At 39.4% G+C, this 14193-nt stretch overlaps 1 protein-coding gene across 2 annotated transcripts in view; it reads left to right on the forward strand.

The window, feature by feature from the left end:
• slc8a4b (solute carrier family 8 member 4b) overlaps positions 1–14193 on the forward strand; it is a 116763-nt gene that overhangs the window by 62411 nt on the left and 40159 nt on the right. For both annotated transcript variants that reach the window (XM_032583047.1, XM_032583048.1), the window contains exons 9-11: positions 997–1093; positions 2729–2920; positions 4286–4478. In XM_032583047.1, coding sequence (XP_032438938.1) covers positions 997–1093; positions 2729–2920; positions 4286–4478 — 482 coding nt within the window. The remainder of the gene's footprint in view (positions 1–996; positions 1094–2728; positions 2921–4285; positions 4479–14193) is intronic.

Here is a 14193-nt window from a genome sequence, read left to right on the forward strand (position 1 = left end):
AGTGGCCATATTGGATCTCAAAATCAGCATTTGAAAAACTGATTGACTTTTCAAGTGGGAAGTGCAACTTTGGGGGATTTTTCTGACTCGGGAATCAGAATACCAGAGTTCAGTTTGTCAGGATGTACAGTTAGAAAGCCAGAGAGACGTTGGAGTAGGGGATAACGTCCCATACTCCATTCTGATCAAAGGTTTGAACTTCCTCCTTCTGCCTCTGCTCATGAGGCTGATTAAACCTTTTTGCACATGACAAACCCAGTTTTCATGAAATGAGTTGATAATATTGCCTCCAAATAAATACTAATGGGTTTTCTAACTCCTTGTTGTCGAGCTGTGATGCGAATCATTCAACAGCGACTGAGAGCGTCGGATGATTATGAGAAATAGTAGAGATAAATTTGACAAAAATCCAAATTGCTTTTGTGTTGCAACTACATTTGCAGTGTTTATGTCTACCAAAAAAATTACCAAAAAAAACAAAAAGGATTAATCTCTTACATTTTCATTGAAAATGTATGAAACCAGCAGGCTGCACGTCTGGAAATTTTGAAATATTACCGAGCCTCGGGACAGGACCAGAAATATCTGAATGAGTGTTTTTGAAAATAAATTAAGCTCACGGTCTCTCTAAGAGCATACACATTTCATGAAGGGCTAAAAATAGAAATAAATTACCACAGTCACACCACCAACACTCACTTCAGCTTTTCCTGCAAGCAGAAACCGTCTTTCAGGGTCGCTTTGCTTGTCGTTTCCTGTTTTTAAAGTTTGCTTACATATAAGTGTGAAGGACAGGCTCATATGAATGAAACAGACTATAGAGAATATTTTATTGTGCCATCTTCAAATAATTAATTATTTAGATGTATCTGACCATAAGGCTTGTTTTAATGAGGCTGTTTCTCTCCTTTATGTTTAATCTGCCCTCTTCATATATCTGCTATCGTTTATCTCATCCCTCTTTTAATTTTCCTCTCTCTCTGCGTTCGGCCCCAGGTGGATTATCGCACAGAGGACGGTACGGCCAACGCGGGCTCAGATTATGAGTTTGCTGAAGGAACGCTGCTGTTTAAGCCTGGAGAGACCCTGAAAGGTAATGACAGGAGTGACATGAACATTCATGACATGTTTTCAAAAGCGGCGTCTCTGAGACGTCTGCTCAGTCATCCGCAGCCCTGCAGGCCAACTGCATGTTCTGCATCGAGTCTGCAAAACAAACTGGTCCAGTTTACATCCAACTGTATGCAATCAGTTTGCATCACATTCAATCTCAAATCAATCCAGTTTCTTTCAATAAAATCCAAGTTAGATTCAGATCCAGTTGGAAAAAACAACAATTTCTCACCCAGAACAAGCAAGCATGTGGTGACAGTGGAGAGGAACCATTCCTTCTTAACAGTATAAAAATCCCGGAGAACCAGGGTGTACTTTCTACAGCATCGGTGTCCAAATGTTTTGACGGGTTGGACAAAATGAAGAAAGTGTCATATTTTTACTAAAAACTTTCCCTGTGGTGTTTTAATTTTCTTTACTGACTTGATGAGGTAACAGTTTAAAAAAAACAAGTGAAGTAGTCAGATTATTATTTTTTTGTTAGAAAGAGACGTGCAAACTATTGCAGAGCCAAAACTTGGGAAGGGTTTGCCCTATAAAAGAAATATTTGTCAAGTGTTTATTGAAAAAAATAGCAAACATTTTAGTCAGTTTGGAGCAATAAAAGTGAAATTTAAACATTTTATGTTTGGAAATGGATAGATGTCACCCTTGCAAAAGAATGTAGAAGTGTGGTTATTTGAGGATGAATACAAATTAAAAAATAAAAAGCCTTCATCCGCATCAACTGGGGGCCAAAAAAATAGTCCCCAGGCCACATTTTGGACACACCAGTTACAGATCTGGAAAAAATGAAGGGCCCACTGCACTCAACCCCATTGAAAACCTCCTAGTTATTCCACCAAATATTTATTTCTGAACTCTTCCTGAGTTAAAACATCAGCATTGCTGTTTCTAAATGAACATGAACTTGTTTTGTTTGCATTATTTGAGGTCTGAAAGAACTGCATCTTTTTCCTTATTTTGACCATTTCTCATTTTCTGCTAATAAACACTAAATCTTTGCTTGGAATTTCAGAGACATGTCAATAGTTCATAGAGTAAAAGAACAATGTTCATGTTATTCAAACAAATACCTATAAAAAGTAAAATCTAAGAAACTGATCATTTTAAGTGGTCTCTTTATTTTTCAAGAGAAAAAACTAGAGGTAATCCAGCAAATATTTTGGCATGAATATTTTATGTGTGTTTTTCCATTTAATGAAAGAAATCCAGTTAAACAAAGCAGCACTGGACCAGGCGTACTCTCTATTGAAGAGAAAACCAGCATAAATAATTACATCCAGAAACCATGAAAAGAAACAAACACCAAATCTGTAGCAGCAGTGGCTACATCAGCGGCTTATCTAATGAACAGACAGAAAAGCATCAGACCAGGTGAACTTTCTACTGGGAAGAAGAAATAAAAACTGAGCACCAAAGGTTTTCCTGTCCAGGTAAGAGACACAGCTAAGCTCAGAAGCATGGAGCGAGGTCCACTTTCTATAAAAAGAAACGGCATTCAAATTAATCGAGAGTTTTATCGGTGGCTTTGAGGCAGCTAGCACAGACGATCTGGGTCAGGAGGATTTTCTACCAGATCTGATGCCCCGATTACCGTTTTTGTTTTCTCCAGAGATTACTGTTGGCGTCATCGACGATGACATCTTTGAGGAGGACGAGTATTTCTACGTTCACCTCAGTAACCCCCGCGTGGTCGGCTGCCCCGAGATCGGCGCCGCCCCGCTGGACGCCAGCGCCACCCCGAAAGCCGTGCTGGGAGAAAACCACACGGCCACAGTAACCATCTACGATGACGACCACGCAGGTGAGACGAATCTTTAATAAACAAAGGTCATACAGGTTTATAATCACTGTTTTCAATCACACTAAAAGCTCCCAGAAATAAAAAAAATTACCCTTTCAACTGACTCCGCTGGTCATATTATTGCTATTTCTATTCGAAATGTGTTGAAATTTTGCTACAAAGATCAACACGAATCCACTTTTAATAAGCTTTTACACATCAGTGATCAACAAATAATGTCTTTCCATATTTGCAGTCGATGTGTCCAATACTCAAGAAAATAGAAAAGCACATATTTCCTTTCATATTCTTGATATCAACCAGCATTGTCTCTCTAAAGCTTCACAAACTTTCACCCATCAGATCGGTGCAAAGTGCTGTTCAACCCATTTCATGTGTTTCAGGAACCTCTTTAGAAACACGAACATGTTTAGCATTGAGATGCTATTTTAGTGTTGAACAGCTTCGCTGACAGGCTAACGCCTTTTAGCGCAACTTAAACACAACAACAGTCTCTTCTAATGTCCCATCTGATCGTTTTTTAACCCGAAAGGTGTCGCAGACGAAACATTTTTACAAGACAAATTTGCAGTACCGTGATTCTGCCACACTCTGCGCTATCTGAAAAATTACAACAGTTTCTGAAAGGGGAGACGTTGCGCTTTCCAAGCAATATGGGGTTATTACGGTAAGTTTACTCCCACCATTGCAAGAAGCATGTTTTACTTCAGGCACAAACTCTTTTTAATAGACGGTAAATTGCGAAAAATAACTTACTAGATATTTGAAGTTCCAGTTGTTATGAAGAAATGGGCAAATATATTTACTTACAGGCCATTTAAAGAACTTCGTACCATTAAAATAAGCAAAAATGTCCAGATGGAGATTTGAAACTTAGTTTAAGCAAATACTAACTCCCAGTGGGTTTAGACTGGAGAAGCAGTTTTGTGGTCCATTATGTTGTTTATTGACGCTGCTTGTGCGTCAGATTTCATAAATGAATTATGGAAACATGTATAATACATTCGCTATAAATCAGAACAGTACATCTAACTCATGAATTAGCAACTGTGCTGTCTTTGTTTCATTTGGATGTTTAGTAATTAAAACCATCTTTTAGAGATTTTCACATCCCCCAAATTCACAATTTACTTTGTGCAGGAAGAGAATTTATAGTCATTTAACTTTTTCATGCAAATACATAAAACGTGCAAATACAAATGTTCCGGCTGGATTAAAATCTATGTATTTAACTAATCAAAATTAAATCTTTAAAGTCCCAGCTCTAAATAAAAATGTTAAATGGATACGAAGTCTTGATTATTTAGAGTTTGAGATTAATTTTCCTCTTTGTGTAGGTATTTATCTGCCCCATCCTGTCTCCAGGTATCTTCACGTTCGAAGGTGCCAGTCAGAGGGTGAGTGAAAGCGTGGGCGTGATGGAGGTGAAGGTTCTGCGGACTTCGGGGGCCCGGGGTCTGGTCGCCGTCCCCTATCGGACCCTGGATGGGACAGCTAAAGGAGGGGAGGACTATGAAATGGCTGCTGGAAAGCTGGAGTTTCAGAATGATGAAACCATGTGAGTTCATGACATCTGCTGAGTTTTTTAACTTTCTTTTCTTTCTCTTATTTGTTAAAACTAAACTTAACAGAAGGATTTCCCTGTAAAAGCTGAGTACCGGTGTAATAACCCTACTGTTTATGGTGTGCTTGTCGTGATTAAACACCTGCACACACACCCACACACACACACACCCCCACACACACACGCAGACACACACACACACTCTCTCAGAGTTTCTCCAGCGTCCTTGGGCACATGCATTTTTAATCTGCTGATGTTAGCAGTGTTAAATTGACCAACACATAAAGCAACTGGGACTGCAGTTTCCTTGGGGCCCGCGGGGCTCATAAAGTTCCCGCTCTCTCTTCCTCTCTGTGTTCGCAAACAGAGAGCGGGACATCGTAGCTGATTCTTGCTCCCGGTGTTGAAGGTTAAAGGTTTATAAACGCCTATTTCCTCGTTACTATTTGTACGGGTTTAAAGGTAACGGCTTGTTAGTTTAGCTCTGAGTTTCCCTGAAAGAAAGACTGAGAATATTTACTGAGGGCTGTTTAACTTCCAGTTTTAAATTGTTCCAAAGCCGTTCCTTCATCCATGTGAAGAGTCTTAAAGACGCAGCGTTATGTAAAATCCACTTTTTTGAGTTTTACATCATGGTATAAAATTATTCCCTCATCAAAAACATACATAGAGTGATTTGTCTTTCATGAATGTTTGAGAAATCCTTGCAACCAATCAGCTGTGGGTGGAGCTAGCTCCGCCTTCGAGGCACCACACCCCCACTCAGCTCCTTCAGACTAGCCAGCAGCAATTAGCAAACACCTGATGGACAGTTTGTAAATGCTTAACGGAGGAATGTTGTTGTGATGTTGTGTTGACTTCCTGAAAGCTCAGTGCCGAAAAGAACAGGAGCTTCTTAAAGAGACAGAAACCTAATTTCAAGGCTTGCAAAGTCAAATGTCTGTTAAGTTTGATTTATGGAGCATTTTCATAGCAACTGAACGTAACATAATTACTTGATTGTGTGGTTGGAAAACACTAATACTAATACTGCCCCTTAGGTCTGTCGCAATAAATCAATTAATCACACAATAAATTAAAATGAGTTCATTAATTTCCATTTGCAGGATTTATTGTTTCTCTCTTTTCTCTGTTTATTTTATTTTCTTTTTTTTTACCAAAACTGGATGACGAAACTCTTCAGTCTAACCCTTTTTTGAAGGACAGTTTTGTTTATAGATTTCATAATTCATTTATGAAATGTTTCTTTTTTAGATATTTAAAATGTCTTCCAGTTCCTGTGTTAAATACTCATTAGAATTTAAAGTCTATTGGTCTTCGAGACTCTGTTCTTGCATTATTATTAACACTATATCACTTAAAAATGCTCTCAAAACAACAATATTATCATTTATCGCAATAACTTCTACAATAATTAATCATCCAGCAAAATGTGTTATTGCGTGAGGCTACTGATGCTTTAAAACAGCATTTTTTGTTTTGAATTTAAGATATTTAAAATACAAGTAAGGTTGAATGAATTGCAGTTTTTCTGACTGATCATTGATCTTCAAAAGCCTGACCTTCTGATTCCGACGGCTTTGTAAGTCTGAAACGCTGCTGAAAAAATGAGACAAAGTTGCAGAGTTTGGTGTCAGTCAATCCTCTCTCTCATCTCGCAGGGCGAAAGGGACAGCAGCTGATTTTCAGACGTTTGTGGAGGCAGATAAGATCGGTTTGCATGTAAATATTAAACTGAGGAACGATTGAGAAGCCTGGTTAAAGACAAGAAATGTCCACTCCGTAAGGCAGTTTATGACGCTAATTTATTCGATGCAAAGCAACAAATCAGTGCTGAAATAACCCAGCGGAACCTTCTGGGTTTGTTTGATTATTTGTTGGTTCTAACTGGATTATAAATCTTTTCCAATCTTTGTATGAAAAGATTGAAGCAGCGTTTGGTGAGCTTTAGCTAAACTGTGAAGGCCGCTGCAGCCTTCTCTTATCCTCCAGTCCAAATCATGTCGATGTTTCCTCAGATTTGAGCGTCTAATTATTTTAATATGATCTTAATTTTAAATTGCTGCTGCGGTTAATGTACAGAGACAGACATCTGCTGGTGTAACTATCTAGTGTTGTTTAAAAAAAACACATTTATGTCGTCTAATTAGGGACTCTAATTGAATTATTTCACGGTTGCACCAGAGATTGATGAGTTAATGTTATAAAACTGACGCAGACAGGAACGTTTCTCTAGTCGAACTGTGATTTTTGATGAGCCTGTTTGCATTTTCTCTGTTTTTAGGCTCTTTCTTTGACAGACAGAGAGGATAGTTTGGGCTAAAAAATGAGGGACAAAAGCTGGGAGCTGCTTAGGAAAGCTTAAGGTTGATGCGTAAGGAGCAAAGAAGGATCAATATTCAGCTGTTTTCATGTGAAGGAGCTGGAGTAAACTGAGGAGACCTCAGCAGGATATCGATTCATCCCTCTAGTAGTCTCTCTCTAATCTCTGTGCCGTCTTGTGGCTCATTTTCCTTGACGTTTGTCTTGAGTTTCTGTGTTTTGCCGTTTTAAGCAGCAACGTGTTCGTCTTTTCACTCCTCTTGTGCTCCGGTCCAATCATCAGATGTGGGGATTAAGGCGGATACTTTCACACGGCAGGTCTAGATGCTACATTAAATCCTTTTATTTCTTGCGTGTTCATTCATACGGATAATTAAATGCGACTTCTGTTTAAACCCGTTGAAGTAAACGCCACACAGCAGGGCTCTGTTTATTTATAATAATTGAGGCTGCTGATTATGGATCGATTTTAAAGTTTATTCAGCAATAGGAGCCAAAAGGATGGTCACAAAATTATAACAAGACAAAGAATAAAAATAAAAAAGCACAACTAGCATAGAAACAGCCATTGACTTGAACTTCTGTAGAGGAATCTGTTTGGATGCAGTCAGAGCTAATGGTGCGTTCACACTAAATGAGTTACGCTCGTCAGAAACGCGTTCGACGCGTTTGCACTTTGAATGCAGAAGTTTCATATTTTGTTCTACACTTAGCTTTTCACGCGTCAGGTTTACATTCAAAGTCCATGTGGAGACGCGCTGAAGTCACGTCTGATGCGTCAAAATCGCTCTTGTTTTGTGTTACCATTTTTTCATATTTTTATGAACAAATATCTTCATACCTTTTTCTCTTCCTGCCTACCTTCCTCTGTGTCATATATTTTTAGATTTCCTGCCTTTCAGTGTGAGTTTTCTCAGTCTCGCTCCTTTTCTCTCCTTCACCTTTACTTCCACCTTGCTGTCAGTTTATACCTTTCCCTAATTTGCATTTTCTCCCCTCTTCCTTTAACCTTTGCATATTTACACTGTCAGACTTCCTTCCCTCTTACCTTCTTCACCTTCCTCTCCCTAGCACCTCATTTCTCATCTCTTCACCTTCTGCTATTTCTGATGTCATCTTCCCCGACTCTGCCTTCAGTGATTTATTCAGTTAACATTTTGGGCAGATTTTATTTTACAAACATATAAAAACTGAAGTAAACCAAACAAATATCCTCCGTTTAAAACTCAGGTTCTAGTAGAAAATCGGCAGTAATGTTCGCTTCGTTTAGTTTTCAGCTCCCAAAGCAAAGCTGAAAGCAGCGACTCTGGCATGGGAAAAACTGGAGCCATCTCAGCTTCAACTCGTTGCAGGTTCCAGGGAAACATGCATTTTTATCAGGAGATTTAAATGCTGCAGTCAGAAAGCTGTGTTGGAGAGCAGGTGTGAAGTGAGGAGTGATCTACTGAAGTGCCGTTTAGAAACTGGCAGTATTTTTGCATGCGTATTGGGGACACGTTGCACCAAGACAACGTGAATCTGCTGTAGTTGACATGCCAGGCCAATGGATGGCGCTGTGATTTCATCATGTCGTCAAAACACACATGAGCTTTTCAACCTTAGCTTCCACCTCATGTAGAAACAGTAACCCGTCTCCAAACTTCAGAGTATTTTGTTGGGATTTTATCAGATAAACCAAAAATAGACATTTATTAAGCTATAACAAAACGTTATCATAATGCAGGGAGGTGAATATTTTTTTACAAGTCAGCAGCGTGTCTTTTCTCCTGTACGCTGCAGGGATTTCTTTTGAGACCAAAACTGTCTCATTCATGTTGACATTCAATTGTTGATCTCTTAATATGATCTAGTTTTAGATCTTAAATATTTTGCTTCTCAGAGTTTGTTGTTTATTCAGTTCTAATCAAACTCTAGTTTGTTTGCCCAGAAAGTCCCTTTCATTTAAAACCGAACTCTGGTCTGCCTAAAAACCTAGGCCTCCGTTCAATTAAAGTGAACTGAAGATTGGTTCGAATGCATATGTGAATGCGAAGTGGACCAGAGACCGCTCCATAAGTAGGAAGCAGACTATAGTACAAGGCATTCTGGGTAAACCTAGACAAACACGCTAGCTTATCTCTAGTGAGAGAAATGGCTCATGGTTTTAGCCAAAGACAAATCCTGTAACTTGTAAAACTTGACGCTACTCCATTTTTCTTTACATTTCATGAAGAAGGAAGTTGTGCTCAGTGTCTTCAGAGGTTTTTGTTCGGATTCCTTCAGTCGTTCTTGGTGCAGCGCCCCCACAGGCGAGGAGGGTAAACAGGTTTTTCAGTTAGTTCGGTTGGTCTGACACAGTGCAGTGTGAATATGAACCACAGCAACTGAAAATGTAACAAATGTTGCAACTTTGTCCCCGAGTTTACCGGACTATCAGGTGTGAAAAGGCCCTCAGAGTTCCTCTTTCAGATCATAAAATGGTGGCGCAGATCCACACTCTACATGGCAGAAAACATGTTGTTTTCTCTTAGTCACAGGTCAAAGGTCAGGCTCCTTTCAGCACTAAGACATGAAGGAATGCCTCCTGAAAGATGTGTGCAAACAGGCGGTTTAAAACATTCAGGAAATGTCGGTTTGGTCGCTCTGACGAGTTTCCCTTCAGGGTGAAGAAATCCGCTCTGCTTCGTCACTTTGAGAAGGAAAGGCTCGACCCTGATGACGAAACCCCGCTGTGGAAACTACGAGCGTGCAGCTTGAAACGTGGCTGCATGAAGAGGCGCTCTCGCAGAGACGTAGCGTAGCATTAGCAGTTTAAGGGTTAAGCAGAAAGTGTTTCCTGCTGCTGTGCTCTTTAAGAAGCAGCGGTTTCTCTGAATATGATGAGAAAAATGTGTCACACTTTGACACGAGAGGCAGCTCTGTGGGTGACCTGCGGAGGAGCGGGGGGGATTATTCAGGGTCACTCTGGGTGAAGCTGTGTGTGCGTCTGTATTTATTCACAATGTGACCCCATTATGCGCTGCAGGAAGTAATTAATTCTCTCTGTGCTCAGTCAATTAGGGCTTCTTTTATCCATCTCTGGCTGATTCCCCAGCGGAGTCGACGAGCGTCTTAGATTTCAGTGTGGAGCTCTAACTTTGCGTCCTCTGCTCCTTTCTGGCTGTTTTGAATTAATATGAATGTGTGTGTGAGTGTGTGTGAGTGTCGATGGAAAGGGTAAAAGGAATAGTGAACTGCGCTGTGTGTGAGATGAAGGGATGCTCTCAGCAGGGTGAGTTTATTCTTAGCCTTCGTCTGACCTGCAACTCGGCTCAGAGTCGCAGCCAAGAACAGGGCAGGCGTGTGTGTGTGGTCGTGTGCGTGGGTGTGTGTGTGTGTGGTCGTCTCCCCTGGCTCCTCATTATGAATTTCAAACAGGTGTCCTCACCAACATGTTCTGGCCAGCCCATGAAATTATTTGATGATTTATGAGAGAATTTCAGAGTTCAGATTTCAGTTTATTACCGAACAGATTAACCACGTTATTTAGGTTGACGGCTTTACACATTAGGGCTGAAATGATTGGTCAAATTAATCAATTACTGGAGTATAAAGACAAAAACCTGCCGTTTGCTGAAAGAACGACATACTGAAAGCAGTAATAAAGCCAAACCTGTACAAAAAATATGGATTTTACATTTAGGATGCATAAAAGTCTATTAGGACGGAGCCATCAGGGTGATCACAAAATCATCCCACTGTTTACGGCACGATTTACCGCGTTTGGCTTCTTCTGATGCAGAATTACGATGAGCGTCTGTGACATCACCTTTCAGACAGACATCTGTCCAATTTAGATATGGAAGTGTCTCAAATCGGATTTGCTGTGTGAACGTAGAACAAATATTGCATGGAAAAATACCGTCTGCTGAAAACTGGTTAACATTTCAGAGAAGAAATAAAATCAACCTTGTACACTAATGGCTTTACGGAGAACTTTCCTAAATGTTATAAAAGGTAGATGTTATCATCTCCTTTTGTAAAATGTTTATGAAAATGTTCAAAATTAGGTGAAATAAAATATTAAACTACACTGCACTGTATTGTGAATCCTCCTCTTGGCATATTCTTCTTCACACTTAACGAAGAGAATTTCTTCTCAGTATCTTTCAAATTTAGCTGCAGATGTTCAGATTTAGATCTGGACTTTGACTGGGCCACTTTCACGCACCAGTTTATAGTCATCCCAGTCTCAACACATCCTCACACTCCCAGTTTCCTGCCACGCTGCCATCTATGTTAATGAAGCTACATCTCTTACCGTTTTTGACGAACGGAGCCGGGATCGTGCGTTTAGCTGCTGGTGACGCAGGCGTCAACTCGCGCGCTTTAAGCAACACTTTCTCCCTTTGGCGAGATATTTCTGGGAATTAGGAGGAGATGGGAGCCTGCTGCACGTGTGGGGGTGAGCGTGTGTCGGTGTTTTCTGCTTGTTGCTGTGCTTGTGACGTGTTTGATATTTGCAACCTGTTTCTCCGTCTGTCACCGATGTAGGGTGACTAACCCGGAGCTGTTCCTAAAATAAAACATCTTTTGAACTCCAAATCCCCCAGAGAGAGGCGTGCTGTGCGTACAGCACACAAGCGCGCCTCTTTCATGTTTGTGTTTCCTGCAGCTGCTGCACGTGCATGTGTGTGACTCAGCACTTCGCTGCATTTCCTGCAGCCGTGTGTTTTGTTGCCCATCTAGCCTGTGTGACATCATCTTCTCTTCTCACTTGCATGCGCTCCAGCATCTTTAGCATTCCCCCAATGCATGCTTTGTCCTTGCTGCTTATCAGTTGGCAGCATAACGCACAGCCTTCAAACAACAGCCTGGATGTTTCCCTAATCTGACCGAGCAAACACTGGAGAAAATACTAATCAGGTGCTGTGCATCTTAAACATATTTATAATTTGCATTATTTCAAAGTTAGAAGGGATCATTCTGTGATTTGGATGCAAACTGAAGTTGTATGCTAATTTGCGGATATCATTGCTAATTCTTAGCGTTTTTTTGCAATTAAAATCACAATAATAAATTGTGGTGCTAATTTGAAAATATTTGGAAGGAATTTTTATGATATTTGTGCTAGGGTATATTGTTCAATGTGACTTTTTATTACTCTCCATATCGGTCACGGACTATAACTTGACATTAAGTGAGGCAGCAGTCACTCGAACCCAATGTTTTCAGCCAATTTTAAGAAAAATTTGCAGTAAAAATTGGAAAAAAATGTTGGGATCTGTTGATTTTGTATAGATTTTGTATGAATATTGCAAATTTGTGAAAAACTGGAGGGATTAATTGATCATTTGGATCAATTAATTTGATAATTAATTAATTTGATAATTTGGAGTCTAGAGGACCACATAAAAAGTTATAGCGGGCCAAATTTGGCCCCCGGACCTCGAGTTTGACACCTGTGCTTCAGGGTTAGTCAGCTGTTTTCTCTACTGATGTTACAGTTGTGAGGCTATTAATTAAAGTAAAAGGTAGGAAAAAACACTTCTAATGAAAACTAAGCATAGGCGTCAGTTTAAAACTCATTCTGTCGTTTTTCTAATCGGCCTGACTTTCTTCTTTCTTTTTTTATTGCGAGGAGTGACATGCAGGTGAAAAACAACAGCAGAGTAAAGTTGCACAGAAGAGATTTGGTGATCAACAAACAATCCATCTAAAGGAAAATTCAATGAAGCTAAAGTCAAAAACACAGCAACAGCCCACACATCATCTACTCAGAGGTTCCTAGATATTACCTGGCATTTAACTTTCTTCCTGGATCAGCTAAAAATGTTTCACCGCAAGAAATACTTTCATCTTGTTGTTTCGGCTGAGTAATGGTCAGCGGTAGATTAGATCAGCTGGAGGGACAAAGAGACGATTACTCATACTCTGACAGGGTCACTGCTTCCTGGACAAATGTTATCTAGATGATGCAGATGGTTCTCAGAAGGATGTGCTACCAGTGTTGACGAAGGCTGACTCTGCAGTGGCTCTTTTATTTTATCTGGCATCATCAGGACATGACCAATGATCAGTGGTTTAGGCACATGGTCGAGTTAATACGGCTGCATAAATCTGTGGATTTTACAGCTGGAAACTAACTGGAATGAAGGTAAATAATGTTTAGCATGAATAATTCTGGAACAAGAGATTGGTTAATGTACAGCTTTTCTAAAAGCCGTTTACATTAAATCCACATTCGCTCATAAATATAGCATATTGCCCTGAACAGGATAAAAGTCGTTATCACACGTCTACGTACACGTTTGCACTTCAGTAAGTGATTCTTTGGAACAGACTTTTTTCTCTTCGTTTCAGTTTTATAGCTGAGTTTTGATGACCTAGAGAAACTCCTTTTAGTTCATAAATTACGGAGTCCTTTAGGCAACACTTTATTGAAGGGGTGTGCATAAGACTGACATGACAATTGTCATAAACATGACATAACACCTGTTATAAACATGAAGGAGTCTTTATGAATGTTTACAACTGTTGTCATGAAGTGTCATTTGGTAAATAATGACACTTTTAATGCAAAATTCTTTTAAAACTTGCATAAATTGTCCATTAAAGTGTAAACTTTTCATTAAAAATTACATTATTTGACACTTAATGACACCAGTTGTAAACATTTATAAAGAGTCCTTCATGTTCATAACAGGTGCTATGTCATGTTTATAATAATGTTATGTCAGTCTTATGCACACTCCTTCAAATAAAGTGTTACTTAGCAACCCAGAGAGAGAACCAACATTTAACTTTATACTTTACAAATGTAGAACAAACTCAGAAAATACCATCTACTTAGCAACCCAGAACAACTGGAACCAACATTTAGTTTTATACCTGAATTAAAGTTAAAGGAAGGAAAAAGATATTTCTAATGAAAACTAAGCATAAGCGTCTGTTTAAAACTTATTCTGTCAGTTAGAAGGGATCATTCTGTGATTTGGATGCAAACTAAAGTTGTATGCTAATTTGCTAATTTCTTTGTTTAGCGTTTTTTTTTGCAATTAAAATCACAATAATAAATTGTGGTGCTAATGTCATAATGCTATTAAATCTGAAATAAATCATCTATACCACTAATCTACATGCTGTATTAAAGTTTTTAGTTGGCCAATCAGCCTTGCAGTGTGTATCCATTTATATTTTCTGTGTATTGAGGGTCAGTTTGCATTTTGGAGGTGAGTTTTACTCTCTGATGTCTGGTATCAGACAAACAGCTTGTTGCTCGACAGAAACCATTTTTATCTCCGTTTCTCTCCGTTTCTCATCCCGAGGATTCCTGCGTCTCTATAAGCAAAATCAGTTCTTTTCTTCTTCTCTCTTCAACTCATTGTTTGTTGCCTTAGCAACTTTTGATTCCTCCCATCATCGCTCC

This window comes from Xiphophorus hellerii, chromosome 14 (assembly GCF_003331165.1).
Source record: "Xiphophorus hellerii strain 12219 chromosome 14, Xiphophorus_hellerii-4.1, whole genome shotgun sequence".
Lineage (NCBI taxonomy): Eukaryota > Metazoa > Chordata > Actinopteri > Cyprinodontiformes > Poeciliidae > Xiphophorus > Xiphophorus hellerii.